Source organism: Boleophthalmus pectinirostris, unplaced genomic scaffold, assembly GCF_026225935.1.
Source record: "Boleophthalmus pectinirostris isolate CB_2022bp ecotype Guang Dong unplaced genomic scaffold, ASM2622593v1 HiC_scaffold_12, whole genome shotgun sequence".
Classification (NCBI taxonomy): domain Eukaryota; kingdom Metazoa; phylum Chordata; class Actinopteri; order Gobiiformes; family Gobiidae; genus Boleophthalmus; species Boleophthalmus pectinirostris.
Genome location: NW_026571018.1, coordinates 24,080,893 through 24,106,558, shown reverse-complemented (window position 1 = coordinate 24,106,558; position 25,666 = coordinate 24,080,893). Strand labels below are relative to the sequence as shown.

General features: G+C 37.5%; 1 protein-coding gene across 2 annotated transcripts; it reads left to right on the top strand.

Moving 5' to 3' along the window:
* Positions 1-1,651: 1,651 nt before the first annotated feature.
* On the top strand, positions 1,652-25,265 carry ppp3ca (protein phosphatase 3, catalytic subunit, alpha isozyme). 2 transcript variants are annotated; one of them, XM_020922961.2, is made up of 14 exons: positions 1,652-2,136; positions 9,226-9,426; positions 11,203-11,327; positions 11,410-11,521; positions 12,041-12,186; positions 12,252-12,391; positions 18,335-18,412; positions 18,482-18,576; positions 19,263-19,388; positions 19,462-19,539; positions 19,661-19,745; positions 20,046-20,143; positions 20,843-20,893; positions 22,900-25,265. In XM_020922961.2, exons 1-14 carry the CDS (start codon positions 2,082-2,084, stop codon positions 23,076-23,078), a joined length of 1,569 nt encoding a protein of 522 aa, XP_020778620.1. In that variant the 5' UTR covers positions 1,652-2,081; the 3' UTR covers positions 23,079-25,265. The 2 variants fall into 2 exon arrangements, with proteins under 2 accessions (XP_020778620.1, XP_055004829.1); XM_055148854.1 differs by lacking the exon at positions 1,652-2,136 and adding an exon at positions 5,177-5,278.
* The last annotated feature ends 401 nt before the right edge of the window (positions 25,266-25,666 follow it).

Sequence of the window (25,666 nt, the reverse complement as noted above, 5' to 3'; positions counted from 1 at the left end):
GTTTACTTGTACAAATAGACAGTGTTGAAAAAAGATTCATTAGTAATTGCAACCTTCATGTCATTGCCTAAAATGTAGATTTAGGACCAAGCATTTGTATGTGAACCAAGCTGATCTTGCCACCTGTGTGGCATTATGAAGTCACAGGTTTACTATAGCCTAGTGTTTGACTACAGAATTTTAAATCACCACTTCACTACTGTTATCAAGTTCCTCTGTATCCTCTGACCAATCACAACTGAGAAGTCTGAGGATCTGCCTGTGGATAGGCCTCCTGTACTACTAACACCCTTTTTGCTCAACTACAAGCATTCTAGCTCTTTTGTTCATTTCCATTTATGCATCTACTATTTCTATCATAGCCTTATAATAGCAGACCAATAGGCTATAACTTTAAATGGGTGGTGCAGGGGTGCATGATGGGGAGTAGGCTAAGTCTTGCCCAGTGATGGCTGGTAGAGCAGAAGCTGTCCCTCGGACTTGTTCTGGTGCAGTGGATCCGCAGGCTGTGTCCACACTCAGCTCTTTGTTGTTCCCTTGTGTGAAGGGAGCCAGGGTACTTTCCTGAACCGAGAGAGGGATTAGAGCGGACGGCCTTCATCTCCAGCTGCACACATGACTAACACCGAAGGAAAGCCCCTACACATGTCCCACAAGAGCAGCAAGGGGGAAAAGAGGCAATGTTGACATTCACTCAAACTATTCTACAAGTTGAAATTCATTGCAACTTTGGCTATAGTTTGCCTCTATTTGTGAGACATGATGGTTATTCATGGGACACTGGACTCCCCTCCCATTGGCTGCTATTTGGCTCTAAATGATGTCACTTCCTTTACAAAACCACAGATGCTGACATCACCTGCCACCACATTTTACCATCTGTTCAAGAACGTCTAAGTTTTGTTCCCACATTACTCACAACTTGTTTTAGCTGTACTCAACAGTAGTTAAATCTACAAATACAGTTACAATTTTCAGCACAAAACACGGAAACCTAAGTCTATGTGCCAGTGCATTTAAGTAGACAATAAAAAAACTAACCTTTGTACCATGTATGAATAAATGATCATGTCAAAGTATCATCAACTTCTCACAGAATCAACCCAACAATGAAACCCATTACCTCCTGTTGTCTGATTGTCAAGCCCAGGGCTCCACCTAGTGGTACAGTTGCAAAATGACAAGTCACTGATCTAGAAGAAAAACTTAAAAATCACAATTGAATTTACATATTATTTATTTATTTATTATTATAGCCAAGTTAATAAGACAAATCACACATCAATTGTAAACACATGCACACACATTCCCAAGATTCAAAAAATAAAACTAACTCACTCTCACAACTTGGAGGCATATAGCTTACAACTACTGCTAGTTTGAAGCACAGGGATATGATGTGATTGGATCGCACAAATAAGTTGTTTGATTGACCCTTTTATTTGTAAGTTTCGTAGCCTAAACGCTAGTCTAGGATAGGCTTTCTTAGACGCACGAGGCAAGTCGGTCACAGTGTGCAGACACTATTACTAGAGCTTTGTCGCCCTCAAGTGAAAATTCACCGCCATTGTTTAGTTTTGCTCGTCGTGGGCCTTACTCGACTTTTAGGATGTTGCAATTGCAAACACCCTGCAGAACACTTATGTGAGTGTGCCAAAGCTGCTTTTACAGGGAAGTTATGACAAGCTTATTTTTGTGGCTCCATACGTACGTGGGGTCAACCCCCTCTCAGCTCCGTCTGCAGGCAGTCCCGTGCAACATTTGCGTGGGAGTTCCCTTCTCCACCGCCATGTCGGGATAGCGCACGTCCCTCCCTCTGCGTGCGTGTGTGTGCGTCCTCCCCCACATTAAAAGCTTAGCACAGCAACAGCAGCAGCAGCAGCAGCGGCAGCATCATCTCCCTGCATCCAGCATCCCCCGTATCCCGTCTCCCCCTGCACGGAAGAGCAGTCCTACCCGGCGTCCGAGTGATGCCACAGCTCCTCTCGCATCTCCGCAGCTGCCACCTCTGAGGACTCATCCAAAAAAAGAGGGAAGAGAGAGGGGAAAATCCGCTTCAGCCTCGAAGACAGCGCCAGCCCATGAAGATGTCTAACGCGGACATCGTCTTAAACGCCACCGATCGGGTGGTCAAATGTAAGTGAGGGAAATGTTGTTCATATTACATAACATCTGGAGAGTCGTGGCCTTTCGCCTTTATTTCTCGTGATGTCGTGCGTTGGCTCTGTGTAGCTGTAGCCTACATACGGCCGTCAAGTTGTGGGCTCCTTTGATGTTGATAAACAATCTTTGCTCCTTAGCCTCCGTGTTAAAACAAGCTGTTATCCCACAGTAGCGGTTGTATACATTTTTTACAAAAAGCTTCTGATTTATTGATGCTAGGGCCCTCACTGTCACGACTGTTGTTGGATTGAGATCGGCCACAGCGCAGAGAGGAGGAAAGAGCTGAATTGTCGAGCTCGGAGCTGGGGCAGTGATGCAGCAGGATTTCAGTGGCAGGGCCAGTGGGAGATGGTCAAATTGACATTTAATGGGGTGTATGTTACTGGGAGTGAGTGAGTGAGTGAGTCATCTTCTATAATTTCATTAGGAATCCCAAAGCTGAATCAGGAGATGGTGGAGTAGATTATATTGTATGGGTCTCAATGTGAGAATGCAACTTGGATCAATGGAGGAGGATGAAGTGCTCACAGTTGTGTCATAACTCATTTAGCCCCCTTTATTTTCTCTATGGAGCTGCTCCCAGCACCTTGCCTGCATTTGATTTACATATACACTATTTTGGTTATAGGCTGCAGGCCTTTGGGTGTCACATTGTATTGAGATCAGATCAGATCTTTATCTTCTTCACTGATTGGATGATAGAGTTCTAAACACACTTGTTATTTTACTCTAGGATTTTCTTCCAAGGCCACTATATTTTCAAGGTAGCACCAAATACCTGAAAATGCAACATCAAAATGTCTTCTTTATGCCTTTTTTAATTCAGCATATGAGTTTGAAATTAAAATAATGCTGACATATTGTTTGGCATCTTGTTAGCATAGTGCACTCAAGCACTTATCAGAGCCACTAAAGAGTAACTGAATGAAGGCAAAGGTGATCTTTATAGAATAAAGGGGATTTTACAAAGCAGTTCAACACAATACTGGACACATAATAGATGAGGTAAATGTATGAGCACCATGATCTTTTTCTACAAGTTTTTCATGTGAAAGAAACTAGTTCCTAGTCTAAAATAGAAACAGTTTAAGATATAAAGATGCAAGAACCTCACTTCTTATCCCTTTTATGATCAAAGGAAGCCACTGGGACACTGGAGCTGTTTCTAAGTGGAGGTTGACATTTTTACAGACTTTTCTGTTGTAATGATCCCTCAAACTCCTGGGTAATTTTTGTATCTTTGTGTGTATCTTTAACCATGGTGACAGATTTCTCTTCCGTATTTTACCCTGACAGTTCATATCTAAAGTAACAGTATTTGCTGGTCTGTGCAGTTTGTAACAGCATTGTCAGTGAGAAAGAGAGAGAGAGAGAGAGAGCTATGGGCTTGGAAAGGCAGATTCAGGTCAGTTATTTTAGGGAGGAGCCCTTTGGTTCAGGTGTGAACTCATCTTACTTTGTTACTAAGAAAAGCACCTTGGCGACACAGACTGACATCTTGGTTTCTCTGTAGTAAATCAATTATCACCTTTACAGATAGTTTATGGAGAGATCTGTGCATACATTTAGCAAAAACCTGCTTTCACTATTGAATGTGCACACTCAAGTGTGCATTAATTTGCATATTTAATTTGGCATATGTTTAAACACAACCCCTGGTCATTTATCAATTATGCAGAACTGATATGTAGGTACAGCAGCAGGCCTACAGTGTTTTCATTCATCAGTTCAATTTGATGTTTAGAAACTATGACAATATGATCTGTCACATTCAGTATTGTTCTTGCTAGTGCTAATACAGGTTTACATAACAGATATTCACTTTATTTATAAAAGCACACCTTGTGGTGGCACTTTAATGCTTCCTTATGCTCATATCAGTTGCTACATGTGTGGTGTGTGACAGGCGTATAAATATTATACAAGAATTGCTAACAGATATGTCTAGCTGATCTGACACAGACATCAATTCACTTTTTAGACTAAAGATTATTGCATTAGTGTTACAGGCACTACCTTTTACTGCAGCGTGTTTGCATTGTTTAAATATTGTCATGTCAAATCTGGTATGATTAGGGTTTCTAGCTTTTTCGTTTCTTGTGTTTCAATTTAAATTTAGTATGATTGAATAAAAGACTTGATCAATAATAATGCACACATTTTTTATGTAGTTGTGTGCTTACTGTATGTGAATATGCAGCAGCGCTCTTGGTGCAGATTGCAGTTTTTTGCCGGCACTGGCTGTACTCCGACAGTGAGCTGCTGCTGCTGTTGCCCGGCAACATACAGTATTTCATAGTTCAACTCTGGACTCGATCTGAGCATGAATCGCTCCATACGACTGCATTTCTGCACTACAGTTCTGTGTACAAAGGCAACTCTTCAGAGGAGTTCTCGAGCCAGACTATACTACTATTTTTTTGCCGGTATGTGCATGAGTTACATACATTAGCATTAAAACATACACAAGACTTATGATCTATATGAAATACAAAACTGCTTAATGACTGCTTCAATTAAATGTGTATGCTTATTGTTGGAAAACCCATTATCACAGTCAAGACGATGTTACAGTCTTTCAAGCCTTCATTAAATAAGATGATATCTATCATACACATTTTCAATATAATGATTGTTGTTCTTAGTCACAGGGCCATCTTAAGGTATCAAGGGTGTGAGAGATCCTGAAGCACTCACATCTGTTTTATGTACCCCAAAATGAATATTGTAACTAATCAACCAGTCATAAAACACTCAATATAACCCACGTAATCATTATTGATTAAAATGAAAAGAATTATACAGCCCTTTAGGACAGACAGAGAAGATAGACAGGAGAAACCCTTAAAGCAGAGTGTTAAAACTGCCCTGCTTAGTCACACCTCTTCATGTGAGGTAATGCTTTTCATAATACTGGTGATTTAACAACTGACTCAGTAAAACTTCCATTATTACCAAGAGTGTAAATGTGTTGATAAAGTAGTGCATAGTCAGGTGCATAGTATTGCCTGAAAGGGCCATTCTCTGTTAGCCTGTGTGAAACCCAGCATGCAGCAAATAAATAATAATCAAATATACATCAAAATAAATAACAGTGTATATAAATTTAACTCCGGTACTGCCTTTTATCCTTACAGAGCCTGTATTCATTTGGAAGATGAATTTAATACTCCAATTATATGGAAATATATAAAACACCATAATAGATTCTTACTCAAGAATCTTTCAAGTAAAAATATTTTACAAAATTATAGCTACAAAAAGATATCTTAAAATATGCAGTATCAAAGAAGACTCAATGTGTCGATTCTGTGAGGAGGAAGAATAGTATATAATGCATGTATTCTACCATTGCCCGTATATGTCACAGTTTTGGCTTTCAATTCAAAAATGGTTGAAGGAATTCAGAATCAATCTTGAGATTAGTCCCATTAAGTGATTTGTTGGTCTGCTGAATAATCTTTCATCAAAATTAGTGAGCACCATTATTTTAGTGGAAAAATTTGAGTTTCAAAGTTACCTTTGTCAATCAATCAATCAATCAATTGATCAATCAAACTTTATTTATAAAGCATTTCATACACTTAAAAAATATAGCTACAAATAATAACAAGTTGCTTTTATATTCCAAAAAATGGGATCTATTAAAATGGGACTGAAACACTGGTCTGAATTCTAGAACATTGTAACTTATTGTAAATTTAAACACGTTTGTTCATGTCAAGAAGTTTGAGGACTTCAACTTTGAACTTTGTATGAAACCTCTGGTTAAGACAAGGACCTCAAGTACTTGTCTTGTCCTGTCCAGTTTGTCTTGTTCTGTTCTGTCCTGTCTGTTCTGTGTGTCTTGTCTGTGTCCTGTCTGTTCTGTGTGTCTGTCTGTGTCTTGTCTGTGTCTGTCTGTCTGTGTGTCTGTGTGTCTGTTCTGTGTCTTGTCTGTGTCTGTCTGTCTGTGTCCTGTCTGTTCTGTGTGTCTTGTCTGTGTCCTGTCTGTTCTGTGTGTCTTGTCTGTGTCCTGTCTGTTCTGTGTGTCTTGTCTGTGTCCTGTCTGTTCTGTGTGTCTTGTCTGTGTCCTGTCTGTTCTGTGTGTCTTGTCTGTCACACACGTCCTGTCTGTCTGTTTGTGTCTGTTTATTTGGTAAGTTGTTCCTGGTTACCTGTTTGTCCTATATCTTTTTTGGTCAGTATGGCTTAATCTTTGGTTGTAATTTTAGTTATATATTATTATTGTTTTTATTTGTGTTTATTATTAATTTGTTGTGTTGATATCTGTCTGTTTGACTAAGATTGCTATATCACAGAGACTATGAAAAAAAGGTAACAATTTAATAAAAAACAAAACAAACAAACAAAAAAAAAACTATATTAATACCTCACAATATTCACTATTGTTTCATACACATTTCTCACACAAAATTAAGTAAATGAAGATGAAAACAAATTGAAAGCAGGATTTCTAAAACATAAAATTTATTGAATTTATTTTTATTGAATACAGTTTTAAACTCTGTTCACCATATCAAGTAGGTAGCAATGAAATATTTACATTGTGTGTTCCATCCATTTTCTTCTGCTTATCTGGGGCCGGGTCACGGGGACAGCAGTCTAAGTCTCCCAGACTTCCCTCACCCCAGACACTTCCTACATTGTGTAATTTTAAATAATTATGATTATGTGATTCTAATAATATGGTATGTAAAATGTAAGTTTTGGACCAAAGAATTTATAGTCTTCTACAACATGATTTGTTTGCATGTGTACTGTATAGCACTTGTTGTTGTGAGAGCAGTTACTTGGCATATCCACCCTGACTCAAACTTGAGAAGCTTGCGTGCAGTGACTGAGCTGAGTTTGTACTGGCTGGAGGAGTGTCAGTGCCATCATCACAGATACACACTGCGCACTGTGAATATTAAAGTCCTATTAGAAACACTGGCAGGGGCTCGCCTCATTATAGCGGGGTGGGTGCATGGCTCGAGATTCCTCTGGTGAAGCATTCATAATTAAAGAGCATGTTGATCATTTTATCCTTAAGCTCAGAGATTCCCTTCTTTGTCTTTCTCTCAGCTTGGCACTGATGCTGCTGAGTGGCCCTTCTTGCTATTCACTGCACAAATCTGGCAACTAGCCCTACTCTCCACTATTGCTGACTCTATGTATTTTGTCTGCAAGCAAGCTACACCCCTAGACTTCACATTTGCGTATCATTTTTTCCACAATCATCAGAATTATTTACAGCACAGACATTGCGCAAGAGTTTTCTGTGTTAAGCCAGATGACCCATAGATTAACTCGGATGCATGGTCCCTGAAAGCACACAAGGATCAAGCCACAAGCAGATCTAATAAATAACCTTTGACGCAGCTCGAGTAGTGATCTAGGCTGGGATTTCACAGTTTCATAGACAGCATTTATACTGAGCTAGGTGGTACATTTTAATGGCCTGAGGCTTTAGCAATCCATGGTGAGGGGTTGATGAATGGTGTATACTTAGAGGTTAGTTTTATCCAGTAAATACTCAGTAAGGAACTAAACATCTGCACTGTGATATGTGTTATTAAGTGTTTGTGTTAATCTACTTGGCTGTGGCTGATCCCCTGTTAGCACCACTCTGGCAAGATACAAAAAGTCGATCTTTTATCATATCAGAGGGTAGAGATCCAGCAGTGTGGGTATTTTCCTGACCGATGTAGATACCGATTGTTTAGGATCCAGAGAAACCTGTGTTGCCAATAAGCTCTGCCGATAATTTTGTGCCAATATGCTGGGCCAATTTTGATTATTTCCCTCAAATGATGCAAATAATAACATTTTCTACAAACTCAACCACAGAGTTTTTTTTACCATAAACCTATAAGAGAGCTGTGTAGTCACATCTTTGTATGTATCAAAACAAACTATCAGCCTGTGCTGGAAATTTAAAGCCAATAGCCAATATGCTGAAAAGTACAAATATCTCTATCAATGTGTTTTTGTGGCTTTTTTGGGACATGTGGTTCACTGATAGTTCTTGATTATAGACCCTTCAAAAGTTTGTCAACAATATATGTATATAATTTCCAAAATTGAGACAAATTTGAGCTCTGGAACGTAATGTAATTTCAAAGGCCAAAACTGGATTTAACCTCAGAATATCCCAAATGGTGAAAAAGGTGGTTTTGGCAAAAGAAAACGTACCAGCCACACGTGAGAGGCTTATGATGCATGATTAGAACACATGAATACTTTTATTTTATTGTTTATTTGCTTAAGTTAAATAATTGTGGTAGGGCTAATTAATTTTTCCCCCAGTTACCTTAGTTATGGACTTTTAAACATTTAGATGACATAACCTTTTAAAGGGTCTGTAACATAACATAACTGTAACATAAAAGTGTGTTTGCGTCATGCTGGGATACATGAGAATACATGAGAATTTAAAAAGTACAAGGAGTTGTGAAGCACTTTGTCCAAATAAAACATTACATTACCTCAATCCTATGGCACATAGAAAATATGTATTATTCTTAATTAAGGACATAAAATAAAATAAAACACGAATCATAGTGAACTTCATTGTACAAATGTACAAATACAAACTAGGCCTAATCCAGATCCATTGTTCATAACATCAGAGAAATGTCAAGACAAGCCTACCACTTTATTTTATCTGTTAAATATTGTATCCACATTTGTTTTTATACAGACAAATCTGTTTATATTAAAACATGAGGAGGCTAACATCTCACCCACTGAATGTGCATCTTGTAAATTAGTGGATCTGTCTTTTTGACTAAGATGAACATATAAGTCCACATCTCCACAGCAGCAAAACAAGGCCTGAAGGCAGAACATGCTAAAGGAATTCACAAGTGGGGTTTCTGCTTGAGCTTCTTCTGTCTACTCACACTCATACTGTAGTTTTACAAAAAAAAACAAAAAAAACAGTGGAGATGATCTCACTAAAAAAGGTGGTTTAGGATGATTTTTGTTTAATGGGAAATACATTCAGTATTTATGACTGTACATGAATGTTGCATTTTACATTGTTATTTATCTTATTGTACATGTGTGTGTTCTCAGCTGTCCCATTCCCCCTGAGCCACCGCCTTACCATGAAGGAAGTGTTTGACTGTGAAGGGAAGCCTCGTGTGGACCTGCTCAAAGCCCACCTGACCAAAGAGGGCAGAGTGGAGGAGGCAGTGGCTCTGCGCATCATTAACGAAGGAGCAGCTATACTGCGCCAGGAGAAGACAATTCTGGACATTGAGGCCCCAGTCACAGGTGAGACTCACAGCTGTGTTTGGGGCACACCTCCATACAATACGCATCATGTCCCAATACAGGGCCCACATTACTATAGATATTAAAAAGTAAAAAGTTTAATAATTATGAAGAAAAGCAGGTCAACAGCCTTTAATATCAGAATACAACAATAAATTATGAATATTATTACGATCTGTTGGGATCTGCTCTGCTGGGGTTGTTATTATTTACTTCCTGTGCCGAATACACAATCATAAACCAGAATTTGTATGTGTGTAGGAGTCCTCTCCCCTTTGGCTGCAGCCAGACCATTTTCAAATACTGAATGCGTAATTTAACATGCTAACTCAGCTTTAGCCTAATTGTGCCTGATAGTGTCAGGAGTGTTTAACTCATTCAGAGGAGCTGAGTGCATGAAGTGCTTGTTGACTCAAAGCTCCTTATCTTGACTTGTATCAGGAAAATGGTTTACTGTGTTATGAGCTAAACATGAAATATGGATGTTATCCTGAGTATTGTGTTGGTGTGCAAGTCTGTTGATCCACTGTAGAGCCATGTTTAAATGTCTCTGCTGCCCCTGTATGTACATTCATATATTATGAGGCATTTATGCACTGGAGAGCGGCTCCTTGCATGGATGTGTTGTTAGCTGTGCGTGCATGTGTGTGTATGTGTGTTTGATTGCTTTAGTCACACTGTGTCTCCCACTCACATTGCTCTAAGCTTTGAGTGGGCGAAGGCCACTGTGGAGCTGATAGGGGAGACAGAGAGGAGAGAGGAGATGGAGGATGAGTAGGAGAGAAGGAGACACAGGAAGATGATAATGAAAAATTGAAGACAGTGAGGAAATGAGATGTAGGTTTGCACTCCCGAGCCAAACTGTTCACTATGAAAAAAGTCTGTGTTCCCCGGGGGCTTAAGCGCTTTGTGGGGTTTCTTGGTTTCAGTAAAGGAAGCAGGCCTTTCAGCTAAGAAAATAAAGAAATCTTCGTGGCATTGCCATATTAAGTTAAATCACACAGTGCATCTTATGCAGTAATTTCATTAGCTGCCTTGAATAAAGCTATAAAATTTTCTTTTCTCTCCTATGCAGAGCCAGTAACAACACAAAGCATGCAGTTATGTTCTCACATAATTAAAACATAACATTTACACATAGTATAAGACAAGGCATTGCTGTATTGCATATGCCATCACAAAATATAGACCTATAATAGAGAATGGGCAAAATAAAACTTGATGAACTGATCTCTGCTCTCTCCAGATTTTGATATTTATTTTTCATAATTGCATTCATTAATGCAGGTTACCTGGCTCCTGTCATGTGGAATATCATATGCCCTTTCTGACTTAACATTATCAACTTAGGTGAAGTGGGAACTGGCACAGGGACTAGTACTATACCCTTTTACAAAATAGCTTTTAAATGAGCGCCCGGAGTTTACTGATGTGTTGTTTAGCAGCCTATTGTTCATTTTTTTTTTGTATAGAATGATATAGAAGATATTTTATTTTATTCACCATATTGCAGTCTAGTCTTATATACTCTTTGTCTGTTTCTGAAGCCAGACTACTACAGACAGCCATGGACCACAACTCTAGTACACAGTGTACCGTCTGCTGCAGCTCTAACTGCTCTGCTGTGTTATTTCCCATATGTATCTTACATTTAAAACAAGACAATATAAGCTCTTTATACAATTTGAAAGGTTGTTCTCTATAAACGTATTAGCATGCACATGAAACACTGCAGCAGTAACATGCCTCTGTGTGTGTGTGTGCGGTTGTTTTCAGTATGTGGGGACATCCATGGGCAGTTCTTTGATCTCATGAAGCTGTTTGAAGTGGGAGGATCACCAGCCACAACGCGATACCTGTTTCTTGGGGACTATGTTGACCGTGGCTACTTCAGTATTGAGGTACAACACAACAGAATGCCCACATAAATACAATTTTTTCCCGTATTGATGCTAAAAATAATGTTTTTTTTTTTTTTGACAGTGCGTTTTATACCTTTGGTCACTGAAAATCCTCTATCCAAAGACACTATTTTTACTGCGTGGAAATCATGAATGTAGACATTTGACAGAATATTTTACCTTCAAACAAGAATGTGAGTACTTTATTATTTGAGTGACACTGTTTTTTATGTTATGTCACATGTGTCACATTATAAATAATGCATGCACTTGTCTGTCGAGATGTTGTGGGGCCCTTCTTAATTTTCAAAAAATGACAGCTCAAAAGAGAAGCTTTTTCACTTTACAGTGGGGTGGCTCAATTATGGGAAAAAATATCTAATCATCATTATAAGTAAGCTCATGAACCTGGTGCCAGGTTTTCCCAGTCTCACGTGAAGTGAGTGACCAAAAATCTTTATTATTATTATTATTATTATTATTAAGTTTTACAAAAGTGCAGAAATATCTGTTTAATGTCAAAGTTGCATCAGATGTAATAGAGAAGTTGATAAGGGTCATATTGATGACTGCTGCTTCAGGTTTTTAGGAATTGAACAGGCACCCATTATTTTGAACATGATTTTACTTATTGTTGTCTTTTCCAATACACCCTTTTTGTGATAAAAATATGATTCATTGTATGTTAAGCTAATACTGTGTCTTGTGGTCAGGTAAAATCAAATACTCAGAGCAGGTGTATGATTCGTGTATGGATGCATTTGATTGCCTTCCTCTGGCTGCCCTCATGAACCAGCAGTTTCTGTGTGTCCACGGCGGGCTCTCACCAGAAATTCACACTTTAGATGATATTAAAAAGGTAACACCCACCATTTTCAAGTGTTTAAATAAGTGTAACAGTAATTATGCCATCTTGTCTTGCAGTTGGATCGGTTTAAGGAACCACCAGCCTTTGGCCCGATGTGCGACCTCTTGTGGTCAGATCCTTTGGAAGACTTTGGGAATGAGAAAACCCAAGAATATTTCAGTCACAACACAGTGCGAGGCTGCTCTTACTTCTACAGGTAGGTGACCCTCTTTTGACTGGCCAGACAGTGTACAACTCACTGGACACAAAGAAGTGGGAAATAGCATTTTGCTGTGCAATTGCCATGTTCATGCATTATATATAAAACTAGTTTGTTTATATAATTTGTTCATATGTTTTGAGCCTTTTTAATCAGTTAGATCAATCTTAGAAGACAGATGGGAAAATAGGCATAAAAATATCCATGGGTTTCACAATGATATTTTTTAATGGGAGAAAATCCTCAAAAGTCCATAATAAAGGAAGTTAAAACCTATTAATGGGAGACCTTTATAATAAGGTGCAAGATTATAAATGCAAAATGCAGCTCAAATGTTATTTTGGGGTTTCATATTTTGGGTTTCAACACATATTTGTTTTGTGTCCATATCATATGGTATTATATCAAAATTGTTTGCTATTGTTCTGCAAAAGAAATCCTAGCACCCCTTGTGTTGTTCACTCCAGAATTCTGCTTTTACCTTGTTCTAATAACATTATACATAAGAGGGATATCCAAGAGGGTCTAAACTCTTTCTCCACTTGTGTTAAATGGCCCCCAAGAAGCCATCCTTTAGCCTCACACGCAGAGAATGGGAGCTTAAAGAGGATTATGTGGAGATGTGTGGAGGATGCTGCTGTATAAGAGTCATGGATCTCCTTTGTGGCTTTCTTTTGACTTGCATCGCTGTAAATCTTGGACTGGAAAAAACTCACCTCACCATCATAGCTCTCATACTCTAACGTTATATTTATCATGGACTCAACACCAGTAATACATTCTCTAAAATCAATTGAAACATTTAACATTTATGTGGCACCAGTGGATACTGTAATGTGTACAACACCCAGCAATGTCTCAGGTAGTGTCTTGATTCGTTTGAGGTATTGCATTTCAGATTGGACATAATTATTGGATTCCTTGCAGACTTAATTGCAAGCTGTGAATACTGAATGCACCTTGGATATGTCCTAAGAGATTGGGCTAGCTTGCCTCTGTGTGGGTGTCTCTGGAGATGTCAGTATAGGTATGTGAATAATATAAGGACATTAAGAGAGTTTCAAGATATGTCAATGATTCATATTGGAGGAGAAGATTTAGGGTTGCACAATAATCTATAATATTATCTGTTGGCTGTGTGTAGCCCTTATAAATATGAAGTTTAGTCAAGTTCAAAGGTGACTATGCTGTTATTGCACTAAGACTAGTCAACTAAAAAAAATCTTGGTCGACTAAAGACATGTCTCTGAAACTATTACATATTTCTATGTATCTGGCCCAAACTGCACTCACAGACTACACCTAAACTGGAGTTTGTGCAAAAACTACTATTTATGCAGAAAAAATACTAGGAAACAATGTATTTATATAAAGTCAGGTATCATCAGATCACTCACTCACTAACTTCATTTATTTCAGAAGCATATAAGACCTCAGTTGTTTACTGGCATATTATTGATATGCAGAGCATATGTTAATAGGTTTGGTATAATTATTTGCTATAATGATTGACTATCATTTTGGTATAATTATGGACAAAAATATTACAATTTGACTGGTAGCACAGTGATTTCATCTCTGTATGTGTCTTTGGCTTGTAGTTGACAGATTTCTTGCTCATTCTCACTGTCAGATTCACCAACACATAACAGAGTGTTTTCACAGAGAGGAGGAGAGTGAGCTGCAGGCCACAGTCCACCAACAGTAATCAATATCCACTGCACGGTTTGGGCAGAAAATACATTTAGAGCTGTGTTAGTGCTGCACAATAGATTGCAAATGTTTGCGGTTGCTTTAGTAACACAAAATAACAGAACACTATGTGGTGCAATAATCTTATGGTCCTTAAGTGTTGTGTCTGGAGGATCAGGATGTAGCCTGTTATGGCATGGTTTGTAGTGGAAAATGAGTGTTTTTTTGTTGTAGATTTTTTTCTAGTTGTTGAAATCTAGTTGTTTCAAATAATTTCAATTGATAGGTCAACATCCAATTTGTACTGCCCTGAGGGAAGCAAGATTAGTTCTTCAGTAAGGATGAGGAGTTATAACCTGAAGTTTGCTCTGATCTTGTTTACTTACTAGAGTCACTGGTCTCAGTTATAAATACTAGCTCCTCACACAAATACCTTAAGCTTGAAAAAGATTTTTGGATGAAAATATTGTCTAGATGAGTAATAAACAATATTTAGTTCAGCAATCACTTATTCCTAAAACATTTTGATGGAGATCTGACTACGGAATAAAGCAGGAAAAGCTGATCCTTCATCAGATTTATAAACTTACCTAACCATCATCCAGACACTGGCTGGAGAATGCTCCCACACTTTCAGTGTGCAGTGTGAAGTAAATGTTGTAAATATGTGTACAATATTACACAATCATTTGTGGTACAAAAAAAAGCAAACTTTTCAAATCTGTGCTTTCTAGCAGTTAGTATCTGAACTGTGTGTAACTTGGACAGACACAAAGTATCTGAATGAAAACCTGATTCACACAGTTTTATAGTGCTTCTATGTCTGTCTATAAAAGCTATTCATATTGTGAGTCCTGTGTGTTCAGTTTTGTTTTTTGAGTCTAAGGACTGTTTAGTATTTAAGTACCGGTACATGGCTATAGCTCATGTAGAGAGTATGGAGTAAAAGAGCGTTCAGAAATATTCATGTGCATAGGATAGAAATACGTGCATATTTGGGAAATCCATGCATATTTGGTTGTATTTGAGCATAAAATAGATATTCGTAAACTCTCGAATGAGTCCAGTTGTACATAGAATGTATTGTGTGTATTTTATCAATCAGTTTACAAATGGAAAAGTTACAACCAATCAAGAATTAAAATGACAAAATGAAAATTTACAAACTGAACCATGACTGAGTGTCAAGACAGGCCCGGAGGTGTGCCTGTTTAGACTGTCGGGTGACCACAGGCGAAAGGACCAGAGCTCCGCACCCCGTGGGGAAAAGTGCAGCAAACACCCTGCTCCGTGGGCTCGGAGTTCTCCCTCTCTCTCTCTCTCAAGCCAAAGATTAGTCCTGGTTTAGACCTGGTTTAGTTCTGCTTTAGTCCTAATTTAGACCTGGTTCAGTCCTAGGATCAGTCCTGGTTTAGTCCTGGTTTAGTCCTGGTTTAGTCCTGGTTTAGTCCTGGTTCAGTCTGTATGTGGTGCAAAAGTCCAGCATCTTGATCGATGTTTCTTCTGCTCAATAAATAATGCGTATGAAGTGATGCCATATTTTTAATAGTAAAGTCACATCTGTGAATTCGTATTCATACTGAAGAAAACATAATTGTAAATTGTCATTTTTTCATGATTGTAATTCTTGATGTCGTAACTTTTCAATTCGTATTCCGATGGATAAAATACACACTATACATTTTATCTATGATTGGACTCATTCGAGAGTTTACGAATATTTATTTTACTACAGCCAAATATGTACAGATTTCCCAAATATGCATGCATTTCTATCCTATGCACACAAATATTTCTGATAGCTTTCTTACTCCATAAGAGAGTGTTACTAGTGCAATCTGTGTTTATATAGCTGAATAAAGTGTTTTGTAGTTTTGATATGAGAGTTAAGGCTTGAAACTGTACAGTATATAAGGCTGTGCATGAACTGAGTAGAGTATTTGCTCTTTAAACAAAATTTTGTCTCAGCAAAATGCAGTGATACATTCAAAACTGATAAATCATCTCCCAAAAGCAAATGTTGGCATCAAAACTCTCAAACTGTGGCCACGTGTTTTTCTGTCCTCTTTCATTCATTTGACAGTGCAGCTCTGAAGCTTTAATCCTGCTCTCAGTGACCACCAAGAATCATTGATTTAGTGCAGACAATGGAGTTCATACTTTACAATATGAAAAAATGTATGAAAAAGATTTTAGGTGCTCACAAATTGAAATTTTTTGCTGTTATGTTTTAATTTCTATATCAAAAGTGACAGTTTTAGGGCCAATGTCATTTACCAAATGGGAACAGACCTGTAGTATTGAAAAAAACAAGATGAATACAATGATCATGTGTGTTCCTGAATGAGAGCTATGTCAAGTGTTCTGAGAAAGAGCCTGAGAACTGTGTGAACTGATGAGAAATGTTCCAAATGATTTGACCACTTGTGTCCCTGTTCAGTTACATGTTTGAATCAAATGATCAAACTAAACCAAGTTTAAAAAATATATACTTAAATGAAAACATTTAGGAATAAGCAACTAGATTGAGACAGGTTTCAAATTCAAAAAGCGTGTTTTGTGGATTGTTTTGGAAGTTTTTTTTATTTTTATTTTTTTATCAAGGCTAGCTAAAGAAAAAGACCATGCAAATTTCAAAGAACCAATCTTATACTCAAATGTATTTGAACTCTACTGTGTAATGTGGCATGTGAGCTATGACAGCATGTTTGCATATTTGAGATGAAATGAAGAGTCAATTCCTTATCTGTATTTTCCCTGTGAAATCTAGAAGACTTGTTTTGAATGGCTGCTACTGTGTCTGAGTGACATAACACAACCTTGAGGTATTATATAAGCCGAGTGTGAGAGCTGCTAAATGTTCAGCTCTTCACAGTGCAGCTGGAAGTGTCTGCCTTTTAATCACTGTCCTGTCTATGACTGCTGCACTGACAATAACTGTAAAATGTCAATATAAAGAGTAAGTCATTTCAATCCAACTTACACTCCAAAAAAGTTGGCCTTAAGTAAGTTTAATTAACTGTTTTTATTTGACTTAACATTCAGAAAGTCTGAATTATAAAGCTCGTCATAGGTTATGTATTGTGTGAATTCAAATTAATTAAGGATTTCAAAGTTGTTTGTTATTGTGCCAATAATTATAACACTAAAGTTTTAACATGATATTCTGCACTAGTGTACTGTGTATACAAGTACTCTGTGGGGCTCCTGGAGATATTTGTAAGGAGGTGCAGTCTGAACTGTCACATTGGAAGTCATGTGGTTTTGTCATCTCCCTGTGGGACAGCTCATTGTCCATCTGGCCAGCAAAACATAGAGGCCCACCCCAGCATGTGGTCTTGGGACAAAAACAATATTTTCAAACCATTCATTTTGGCACAATTTGTTTTCGGATCTCATTTATAAACCTGTTTATCTAGGACCCTGTGTAATTTGTGGATACGGTGTCAGGATATATTTATGATAAAACAAAACAATAAAGAGTAAATGTAAACAAAAGTAGACACTCTGAAAACAACCAATGCAAAATGTGTTCTTGACCCTCAACTTACCATTCTCTTAAAACAATGAAATAAGTTATAACAAATATTTTTGTTAACTGTATCTTTCACACCTCAACTTAGTAAATTGCAAAAACATATTTTATTCACAATACCATACACTACTTGTCAGGTGAAGAAAATATATTAATACTGTAGCTTACATGCATGTTGAGTAATGTCAATAATCCTCAAACCATAGAAAACAGGAATTATTCAACACACTTCTTAAATAATATAGTGTAATATAAAACTGTCTTCACGGAAAAGTGACAGAACACAGGTCAGATTTGTGGACAATTTATGTTTTCATTGTATTTATTAGCATGTAATTGAATAAATGCAAGATAAATCTGTTCAATGCCATGCTGTGGAACATTCCAGGCTGATTAATGACATAGTAAAATATTAATACCTCCACTATTATTTTGAATAGTTTGGTCTGATGTACATTAAAATCTGTAAATCTGTTGGGCAGGAGTCTCTGAGCTGCTCACTTGGTTCCTTGAGTTTGTGTGCTGCAACAGATCGCTTTCGGGCTGCTTTTCACCCACTTGCATCATCTCCAGCAGTGCTTTCATTAATGCATTTATGAACAATGAATCTTTATTGTTTCGGTGGCTGCCAAGTGAACACATATGTGAAAAAACTGACCTGTATAGTCTATATATTTACTATTGTACTTAATGTTTTCTTTTTCTCTTTCCAGTTACCCAGCTGTGTGTGAGTTCCTACAGAGCAATAACCTCTTATCAATTATTCGGGCCCATGAAGCGCAAGACGCAGGGTATGGCTTCTCTTACACTTGCACACTAATATTTTACTGTCTACTTACACATGTTTTATCTTTCTGAAGTTACCGGATGTATCGCAAGAGTCAGACCACTGGGTTCCCATCACTCATCACCATCTTCTCAGCACCAAACTACCTGGATGTTTACAACAACAAAGGTGCAGATTTACATTGTGCATCACAGCTACCCTGACTCTCTGACTTTGCAGCCTAAAGTGTGTGTGTTAATCGAATAGTGTTGAGAGTTAGAGCAGGCCTGAATGCATTAGGGAGCCCCATTTGTTTTTGTGGACATGTGTGTCTTGTTGCCATGGGCGGCTAGCTGTGGGGAGCGTGGGAGGGACTGTCGGCATCACTGACTCTCCATGTGGCCTTATCCCTCTTGATGTAACAGTGTCAGTGTCCCAGGCCTCACCAGGGCCATCTAGTGGCCAATGTATGCTTAGGGTTATTTTAGATAATCTATAAACATATATTTACAGCACAGTAGACTATTTTGTGTTTTAAATCCATATTGTGCAATGTCCTGAGTCATCTTCACAGTATCATTTTGTGCTTTATGTTGAAAATGGGCCATCATAAGGGCTACGTGCTGTGCTAGTTTGTACCATGTAGGTTATTAATATGTATAAGGTTTAATATTACACAATCTTTTACATAAGGCTTTTATCTAACTAAGGGACATTTTCTTGTCACAAATCATTGACTTCTGTTCTGTTATTCATTCATATCTCATATTGATGTAGCTCAGCCATATTTCTTACAACTCTCAAACTTCATTCGATATTTGTACTTAAATAATATATACTAATCCTGTGTGGTTTTTTTTTGCTTTTTACTGCAGCTGCAGTTCTGAAGTATGAGAATAATGTGATGAACATTCGGCAGTTTAACTGCTCCCCACATCCTTACTGGCTGCCAAACTTCATGGATGTCTTCACCTGGTCACTGCCCTTTGTGGGAGAGAAAGGTTTGTGTGTAGTATCATAGTAAACACATCATGCCTCACTCACTCAGTGTCTGAGATGTGTTTTCTTATGCAGTGACAGAGATGTTGGTGAATGTGCTGAGCATCTGCTCTGATGATGAGCTCATGAACGATGAAGATGAGATTTTTGATGGTAAGAAAGTCTTACTCACACAACAGTGCTAAATTGTTAGGCACAGTCACATGCACACTAAACATATTTACACATACACATTCACCTTTTATAATAATCAATTTGTTGTTAATTTTTGTAGCCAATGCAGCTGCAGCTCGCAAGGAAGTGATCAAGAACAAGATCCGTGCAATTGGAAAGATGGCCAAGATGTTCTCAGTCCTCAGGTATACTGCTATGAGAAAAACATGTTTGCATCCTTCATGAAATGAACTACACTCCTAAATACTAGGAGACTCGTAAAAGTTTGACTGACATTTTGTCATAGTATTAGATCATAAATAAAGCAATATTTTTAACCAAGTCAAAAACATCATTAATGCAACAATATGAGCTCCATCTATGTAAGACACATAGGTGTGACAGACTCATGATTATACTTGCTACAATAGCCTGTATAGTGAGAGAAAAGTCATTGTTTGTGTGGATGTGGGGTGGAAATGTTCCTGATGCTGCTTGTCCTGCAGAGAGGAGAGTGAGAACGTGCTGACGCTGAAGGGGCTGACGCCCACTGGCATGCTGCCCAGTGGAGTCCTTTCAGGAGGCCGACAGACTCTGCAGAGCGGTGAGTCCCACCCTCGCTCCCATACACCTCCATACATGTGCTCCTCCATTTCAGCCCTCCTCTTGTCCGGCTACAAATGTCTCTTTTCACCGTCTGGAAGAACAAATGTTTTTTAAATACTTATGTACTTAAAATACACATATGTAGCAATTTAGGGCCAGTTGAAGAAATGAAGTTTGTTAGTTTTATTAAAACGTTCCTTTGTTATTTAGTTCAGAATGCAAACACTTGATAAATTGATTTTAGTATTCTTCTGCTCACATGCTGACACTAGACAAAAGACACTTGCACTTGAGAAATACAAGTAAAATGCTGTATAAGAATTCTGTTATTATTGTTCTCCCATTTGTCTTCCCTCCTGTTACCTTTTTTGTGATATACGTATAAGTGAATATGCCCCTTTCCCCAAATGACAAAATCTTTTGCTAATACAACAGTAGCATTTATAATTTAGTTGTAGTTATTCTCTGCTCTTTAGCCCTTGATATCTTTCATATTTTTACCCATAACCCTTTGATTGACCCGTCGGTGTGTGCATGTTGGCTGCATTGACGTGGCATGTAACTAAATAGTAGTTGAACTCATCAGGCCCCATAACGCTGTATCCAACATGAGCTACCTTTACTTTTGAGTTTGGGGCTGCCTTTCTGTCATTTGCATGGCTTTGTCAGGAGTAACATGCTCCCTCCCTCCCTCCAGCCACCATTGAGGCCATTGAAGCCATCGAGACGCATGAGGAGGACAGAGAAGGTAACTGTGCACAAGTCCACAACTCATGCTTTGGCAACAACAACCTCATACACTGCCTATTATGCATTTAACTGTTGTTTAAAAGAGAGTGTTTTTTTATTGTAATTTAAGTTATTGGAAAATATTGACAGCATGCATAACAGTTTGTGGTGATAAATTAGTGTAGTAATTGCATGAATCAGAAACCTTGCTCAAAATCTTTGGATTTTTTATTTTGGTGAAACTTCTTGATCTTTGGTTACGATGCACCATTTATGTATATTTTTCCAACTCATGACAACATTTTCATTTAAGCATCAGCCACTGATACTAATAAATTCCTATATATGTTTCTACTGATCTATCTAAAATTGATTACTCAATCATTTAGTCCAATTACATATTTATTGCTAATAAAGGTTACATATACTTTACTTTGATTTTATAAATATTTATAAATAATAATATTTATAATTTAATAATATTTATACATATTTATATAAAAAATGTTTCACTTGAAGTTGAGTTTAAGTAAATATTTATATTTATTTGTATTTGTTTTTAATGATTTTTGCCACTAAACGAACACCATCATTCAGATACAATTGGCTTTACAATTGCATTTTGAAAGTTGCACACATTTACGCAAGCTTCTAGCAAACAATGTCAAATTTGTCTGATATTTAATTAGTTCACTGTTATACTGTATATCCTTATGTACTTATTTAGAATGGGTAGTTTACACCTGGTTCTTCATAAACTCCTATTGCATCAGGCGAAAAGAAAAAGCTGAATTCAGAATGGAACAAATGGAAGTGCTTTGTGTGCCATCAAGACACACTCATAATAAATAAAACACTGAGAAGTCAAGTGCAGCTTAGAGATACATGATTAAAGTGCTTCATTGTTCTGGATTTGGCTCACAAATGGCCCCCATCTGGTTCTGAAATGCACTGCACGCACAACAACAAGCAGCAAAACAGCATCCACATCAAATATGCACCAGCCAGTTTCCGTTCCCGTGATCTGTCTAAGTTCATAATCGCCAACTTGGATTCAACAGTGACACAGCAGTTTAAGTCTTTTGGTATTATGAGTGTTTGCTCAAAGGTAAACATTTGGTGTGTGAAAATATCTCTACAAAGATTTGTTGGCTGCAGACTGTCACCATATGTGTTTCTTGGATATTGCAGAAACAAATGGATTAAAGGGATTTTATGTACATCTTTGTTAATCTGATGTATTTTTAGTTTCACTGGGAGAGTGAGAACTGGCTCTCCCAGTGAAACAGAAAACAAAGTTGTCAGGGAAAAGGGGGATATAAGAATGTGTTTCTAAAGGGATTTGTGGCTCAGAAATGTGATTTTCATTTCCACTGAACTGTGTTTTAGTGTATTTATTATGTTAGATGTTAAAGCCCAGAACAGATAATGGCCATGTAAAAGATTTCAGTGCAGGGAGTTTGTAGTGAGTGGAAAGTAAGAATGACCATAAGCTCAATAATTCAAGTCTATACTTACTTAGATACTGTTAATATTACTTAAGTAGACCCTTAAATTGTTACTATGATTTCTTAATAAACCACTCACTATTACTGCTATTGCAAGTACTTTGTCCTACTGCACAGAGCTTCTCCTGGTACCATCAGTACTACTACACCCTCTGCCATCACTGTGAGTAAAAGTACCAAGTGCACAGTGGCAAGTAGTACCACTAATTGTCACTGCCAACAATAAAATACTAAAAGAAACATAGCCATAAATATATTTCCTCATTGGTTCACTTCAAATTCAATAACTATTTAGTTTTGAGAAGTGGATTTTTTCATGCATATATTCATAATAAGGTAAGTATGTAAACTGTAAACATATGTGGTTGGAGGAGACAATCATTCCTGCAGACTCAGTAATTCATAATTTGGATGGTTATTATCGGACTCATATTCTGTTCATTAGCTATAAACTACAAAGTCTTCTTCACCCTTACCAGTACCTTTCATGTGACTTCTTTTTGTGTTTGCTCTCCAGCGATCCGCGGCTTCTCCCCTCAGCATAAGATCAGCAGTTTCGAGGAGGCTAAAGGCTTGGACCGAATCAACGAGCGCATGCCACCTCGTAAAGACGGGGTGAACCATGTGGGCCACTCCATGGGCAAGATGAACATGTCTGAGGCCAATGGGACAGACGACAACAGCAACATCCAGTGATTTCGCCGCCTGAGCCTTGGGACCATGCTGCTGCTGCCCCTTGTGCCGCAACACTTTGCCAAAATGGGAAATTCAGGCCTCCCGATATAGAAATCTAACAGGCCCACAGAAAGACAAATGAAAACCTGCAGCTAATCTTAAAGGGGTGTTTAAAGGGTCATTTTTTTCTTGACGTTGTGTCATTGCACAGTTTTGGGGGAAAAATTGAGGATGAGGAGTGGACAGCTGGCTGCAGCTTGGTTCAAGTTGTCTCTGCCTGTTCAATTATGGACTGATTTTTGAAGAAGGTTGTGCATTTTATGATTGCTGGCAAAAATGTCTGCTCCTTTTATCAGAGAGAAGATTTAATTGCAGTATCCATGACACATTTTACTATTTTCTAAAAGGTTTATGAAGAATCACATATAAATTCACGTTATGAGGAATATACGCTTGTTTACCAACATGTTTTGCTAGTATTACCAGGTTACAACACATGCAAAAAGAATGGAACGCAAAAAATAAGCTTAAAAAAGTACCTCTTTCAACTTGCAATTTTACCTGCTGTGGGCTTTATTGACTGATTTGAGGTAAGATGCAATCCTGTAAAGGACAAACAACATTCAGGCTGCTCAGAATCGTGTATTCAGTTTAAACTATAGCTTTTAGAAAGTCATGCATTTCTCCTGTAGTGCTCTATTACTTTCTGGGCATCAGTCATCACCTAGCAAGCAACACTTGGAGGGGATGAGGAGCAAAAGCCAGGGAGCAATTAAGCATGAAGGAAAATATTATCTCTGAGGAATCACAATCATTTATAATCATAAAAATGTCCCTTAAAACAACTCGGAAATCTCTGAGAGGGAAGTCCGCTCCAACTCATTTTCAAAATGATTTTTGTCACATTGATCTAGCACTTGACAAAGCTATACCTCACAGACACTAACAATCATGACATGCGCCTGAATGCTCGCAAATCTTTTGTAATAAATCAGATGGAGAATGAGTGCCACATAGTTAACCTGCTGTCACTAACCTTAGTATTGCTCACTTGCTTGTTGAGAGAAATATTAAGCATTCATTCACTATGAGGTACATGAGCACCCTTTGAGTTTTTGCACATTTTGCTATGCTGCAAACTCCATGTGATTTCATAAATAAAGACTTATATCAACATGAAAAGGAAATTCTATAAATTGGGAAATACAAACAAATTATGCATATGTATAACACTATATATTAAAAAGTCTCTATATTGAATAATCAGACCATTTATATCCCTTTTGCACTGGACTCAATGTTAACTGGATGTAAATTGAGAATAATAAGTATTTGGAAAATCATGATGGAATTTAAAAGACATTTCTAGAATTTCCTTCTTACATCTTATATACATAACTATTTTTTCTACTCCATGTTTCATCTTTCTATTTAATCCTAATGGTACGTGACTTAAGGATGGACAAATACAGTGATTTTTAACACAGCATCTACTGTATGGTATGGAACGCATCAGTGCATGCAATTAAGTTCCTAATTGTTATGTGAGATTATAATTGTGATAGTTGTGTTTCAAATAGTAAACTTGAACTTTTTTCTTTTGGAGATATATTTGTAGTTTGATTTGTCTTGTTTTATATTTTTTTAATGAATAGGCTTCCTTTAATTGTTCTTGTCAAATTTTCATTTGGATTCTGTTATTTATTACAACTGCTGATTTTCTTTTTATATTGATTTGTTGTTATGCAGAGGTGCCCTTCTGAGCTGTGAAGCCTTGTGTTTCTTTCTGTTGTACTGAAAATGTACAGAAAATGTTCTATAGTGTGAATGAATATAATCTCAGTGAAAAGCAACTTTCAGGCTGCCAAAGCATGATAGCATGGTTTTCAGATGTAAATGAATTGGACACAGTGGAAATCATGTGTCACACGTTTAAACAGGAAACATTGTACTCTGTTTCTATTTACTGCTGATATGATTATTGTTACAATTAAGCTTATGGTTATTTTCCTTTGTTTCTGGGTCTTGTATGGTCTACATGCATATTTCAACAAACTGATATAATGGACTTTAACTTGCAACATTTTTTATTATCTCTGGAAATACAATATGTTTTGGCATTTGACTTCCTAAATGATACACACATTGTAAGCATGCCCTATGGGACAAATCACATTTTTTTACTCTTGAATAAAATATGCATGAACATATGCTGTACTGTGATTTTACTTCCACACATTGTAATATTTACATCTCTTGTCCACTGACATTTTCATATCAAAAATGAGAAATGTGAGTGTAAATGGAGCCTCCTTTCTCCATAAAGATGTTATTGTTCCGCTTGAAATGTCCCATGTTATGAAACTTTATCTCAATGGAGATAAGCAGGTGATGTCATCAGACCAAGTTACAGACCAGATCTGCAGAGAGGAGAGTCCACACCTGTATTGGCATAAAATATAAGATCAACAGTTTAATGGCATACTATGGAACATTCCAAGTACAGCAATAAGATATCCATGGTGAATGATTCCCCACCAGAAAAGTTACATAGTTACATAGCAATGGAGTAATAGTTAAGAACATTAGGCTTATACGGTTGAGAATAT